General features: G+C 41.7%; 1 protein-coding gene across 1 annotated transcript; it reads right to left on the reverse strand.

The window, feature by feature from the left end:
• Positions 1 to 617: 617 nt before the first annotated feature.
• Positions 618 to 3538, reverse strand: LOC149837665 (UDP-glycosyltransferase 83A1-like). The gene is made up of 2 exons (XM_090007454.1): positions 3029 to 3538; positions 618 to 2208 (listed from the first exon to the last, which is right to left on the reverse strand). The coding sequence occupies exons 1-2, from the start codon at positions 3516 to 3518 to the stop codon at positions 1313 to 1315; spliced, it is 1386 nt and encodes a 461-aa protein (XP_089863580.1). The 5' UTR covers positions 3519 to 3538; the 3' UTR covers positions 618 to 1312.
• Between the last annotated feature and the right edge of the window lie 619 nt (positions 3539 to 4157).

Below are 4157 nucleotides of genomic sequence, written 5' to 3' on the forward strand. Positions count from 1 at the left end.
AGTGATGCCAAAAAACAGAGAGATGCACAATGATGCCCAAAAAGAGAGATGCATCGGCGAACAACAACAAATGCACAGTGATGCTCAAAACAGAGAGATGCACAGTGATGCCCAAAACAATCCTTTGTTACATATACACCTCTCACCCATCGACGAAAAAAATGCACCTATGGTATAGAAAGGTAAGGAGAAAGGAAGAGAGAGAGAGAGAGAGAGAGAGAGAGAGAGAGAGAGAGAGATGAACTGGTTACTCTATTGCAGTCGTTAGGTGGTTGCAATTGCCGACCGTCGTCCCTCGCAGAGAAAGGTTTTTTGTGTTTTTTGCAAAGGGGACTTATGGTTTCAAGGGTTTTGAAACTTGAAAGAACCGTAAAAAAAAAAAAAGTTACGATAAACATATCGTGATATTATAGTGAGATTTAGTAAATCTTGTGATAATATCGTGAGAAATTGTCACAAAAAAATATCACTCGATTTAACCGTTTAAAACTTCTACAGTTTATGCCGTATTTTTTTCACGAGATTTTCAGAAATATGGCTATATTTGTCACCATGTTTCCAATGTTGTTGAATACCTCAGTTAGATTGTTAACCAGTTTCCAGTGTTCTGTCCTCGAAAAGAAGCCCATGGTTTTGGCGCATTAATAAATAAATAAAAACATAAAGGCTATGCAAGTTTATTTTTATGTGGATCAACTATTTTAAAAATTTAATGTAGGTCCATGTCGATGATCTCTGGCTCAAATTCAACGTTTTCACTTACTATACCCGACTTAAACGAGAGATTGTGTAGGGATTTGTGCCACCCCAGCTTTATTATAAGAAAAAAAGAAAAAGAAAGGATAAGGTACGGCAAATAAAATCTCATTAATTAAGAGAGAGAAAGTTTCAAATGAAAAGCAATTTGTCCCTCTGAAGCTGTGTAGGACAGTTTATGACTCTTTAGGAGCTACTCTTATTTCTATATAGAAAAAGCGGTAGCTCTGCCATGGCTCAAATTCAACATGTTTTCACTGACTATATCGCACTTAAACATGAGAAATTGTGTAGGGATTTGCATAACCCTAGCTTTATTATATAAACAAAGAGAGAAAAAGCTATCTAAGGAAAGGCAAATAAAATGCCTTAGAAAGTTTCAAATGAAAAGCACTTTGTCCTTTTGAATTTGTTGTGAGTAACGACGTGACATAAAGCCCGAAAGAGAGACATCCCCAGCAAAGTTTGAACAGTAAAACGACAATTCCTTATTGGTTGAAATAAGACATTATGACTCAAGAAAATGTTTCTCAAATTTTCAAAATAACAATCCTCTCTAAATTATCGGTTCCCCCTTCATGGTGTTGACAAAACTTTCAAGATTCTTAAAACAAACACCACCCTTCATCAGAGCCTTCCACCCCTTGTTTCTCAACTCCAAAACCCTTTCCCTTATTCTATCATCGTTCATCAATTCTACCAATTTCTCCTTGATTTCTTCTTTTCTGACAATTCCATCATTGTCCTTCTGCAATTCCAGCCCTACTTTCCAATGCTTAACTACGTAGGTCTGGTTTTGAAACTGGTCTGCAAAGTAAGGCCAACACAACAAGGGGACTCCATTGCTTAGCCCTTCGATGGTGGAGTTCCAGCCACAATGAGTTAAGAAAGAAGCTATAGATGCGTGTGAGAGAACTTCCTTTTGTGTGCACCACCCCACAATGTGCCCGCGCTCGGCCACACGGTCCAGGAACCCATCTGGGTACACTGCAGCAGACTGGTTCATGAGGGTTGGTCTTGAAACCCAAAGGAATGGTTTGCCAGTGAGCTCGAGCCCAAGTGAGAGCTCATCAATTTGGCGTTGATTGAGCATTGTGGTGCTCCCCAATGAGACGTAGATGACTGACCCAGCTGGGTGTCGATCGAGCCAGTCAAGGCAACTCAAGTCTTCTTGCCAAAACGAGGATGGTTGGTGCTTGGGGTGGTTAGCTGAGACAAGAGGGCCTACTGGTACAACATTTCCGATGATCTCGAACGCCGGCAACTCGAGTTCTGGAAATGAGTTGCAAAGTATGTGATCTAGGCCTTCCATTGCATCAACGCACTTCGAGAGGTACTTGAATAAGCCCTCCTGTTGTTTGGTGTCTCCAAAGGAAACCCAGCATAGGTGAGCTGGGTTCATGTCTGGCACTCTCTCAGACAGATGGATCAATTTGTCGTCCTTTGGAAAACCTGACTCCACCAAAAGAATGGTTCCATAAATTGTCATTGACATTCAGCGAAGACTGGTACAAACTTTGAAGGTCATAACATTGGGATATTCAGCAGTGTCTAAACCGACAAGCTCCTTAACGTTGACATGGCCCTGTTTAGAAAGTAGTAGCTGAGATGGGAACTGGCATTTCAGGTGGTAGCTGTTAATTCCATGCTTTAGTGTAAATACAATGCCACTTACTATCCTAAATGCATTAACTCTCATCCCAGCTACCAGCTTTCAAACAGCCACTTTGACCAACTTTTTGCCAAATCAATGCATCAACTCCTATCTCAGTTCTTAGATTCCAAACAGGAATGATTTAGGCTCCTTATATAGGAAGAAAGAAAAATAGATCAGAAGGCAATTAGGCGTGTTCTTTTAGGCTGCATTTCATGAACTCAGATTGGAGATCCAAGGGATCTCCACCGGAACCAGCATTTCATGAAATTTTTTTCTCGATATTTATATTTTAAATATTTTTTTTTTATTTGCGATGGATTAGCGATGGATTAGACACGGATATTTATCCGTCGCAAAAGTGAATCGGCCGATGTTTTGCGACGGATTTTAATCCATTGCAATTCCGTCGCTACAATAGCGATAGAATCAACAACGGATTCGTATGTCGCAAAACCAAATCTCTTCATATTAACGATGGCCTTGCGACAAATCATGGTATTCGTTAATTCGTCGCAAATTAGCGACGGCCTTGCGACCATGTGTAGCAGCACAATGGGATTTCACCTGATCCGCCCTCGTGGGTCTCTGTGATCGATCGATAGCTTACGGACTTACCGTTTTGACCTATGACTCCAGTGGAGATTAGCATGGGGATATTGAAGACGATGGCTAGTAGCCAGGCTGAGGTTGGCCAGAAGGCAGCTTTCCCAATGTTGAGCTTCTTGGCGACATCCAGAAGCCACGCCATGACCCCATCAGCAATTATAAATGTAATCTTCTCATCTTCCTTCTCATTGATCTTCACTATGATCTCCTCCAGGAAACTTGGCATCGTACGCTGCATCGCGTCGCACAACCTACGGAAGTCCGTGCGATCATCATCATCATGGGCTAAGCCATCAGGGATGGTCACCAAGCGGATTCTTCCACCAGAGTCACTGACAAAGTTTTCAGGCAACGCTGCCATCACTCGTGCATGTATGAACTCGGTGTTAACGAAGGTGACAAGAACGCCATGGCTTGCTAGGTGATGCGAGAGCTCCATGAGAGGTGCGACGTGGCCTTGCGCAGGAAGTGGGATGACTAAAGCATGTGGTCTACCCATTGTAGGATCCCCTTTAACTTTTTTTTTTTTCAAAGAAGGATGCCCTCCTAGCAAAAGTTTTGTAGTTGAGGAATTATTTATGCTCTCTCTCTCTCTCTCTCTCTCTCTCTCTCTCTCTCTCGGAAGGTGAAAAAACAAAGAGAGTGGATCACAAATGGTGGTGTCTTTACTCAAGTGCGCACGCTTCCTTACTACGCCCGAGTGAGTATCAGGTCCAAGCAGCGCCGCTCATCATGGAAATGAACGACACCCAACACCTATCAAAAGCAGCTCACTGTGGTCAATTCTCAGTCGTACATTTATCCTTAGATGATGCCGTTCATCTAGGAAGTGAACTTCATCAAAAAAAGAATTTGAGGGCCATCTATGTAAAAACCTACTGTTTGAACCTCACTTTGTAGAATCCCAATGGCATGTGGTTGTATAATGGTAGGGTCCAACTAACCCAGCTTTCTCTGTTGAAAAAAAAAAGAAAATTAAAAAAAACAAACTACTTTTTCGATCCCCTTTCCTTGCGCCCACCAATCCAAATCGTTTTCAATCAGCCCTCAAGTCATCCTTATCTTTATACACTTAGTATTTCACTGATGCAAATTATCATTCATTTAAAGCTGAAATCTGTGTGAAGGATTTTTTTTG

The sequence above is a fragment of the Nuphar pumila genome, chromosome 5 (assembly GCF_984573655.1).
Source record: "Nuphar pumila chromosome 5, dmNupPumi1.hap1.1, whole genome shotgun sequence".
NCBI classification, from domain to species: domain Eukaryota; kingdom Viridiplantae; phylum Streptophyta; class Magnoliopsida; order Nymphaeales; family Nymphaeaceae; genus Nuphar; species Nuphar pumila.

Coding starts and splice junctions, on each gene's coding strand:
- LOC149837665 (XM_090007454.1), bottom strand. CDS start 3,518: ATGGGTAGACCACATGCTTTAGTCATCCCACTTCCTGCGCAAGGCCAC. Junction 2,209..3,028: donor TGGAGTCATAGGTCAAAACG/GTAAGTCCGTAA, acceptor TGGTGGAGTCAG/GTTTTCCAAAGGACGACAAA.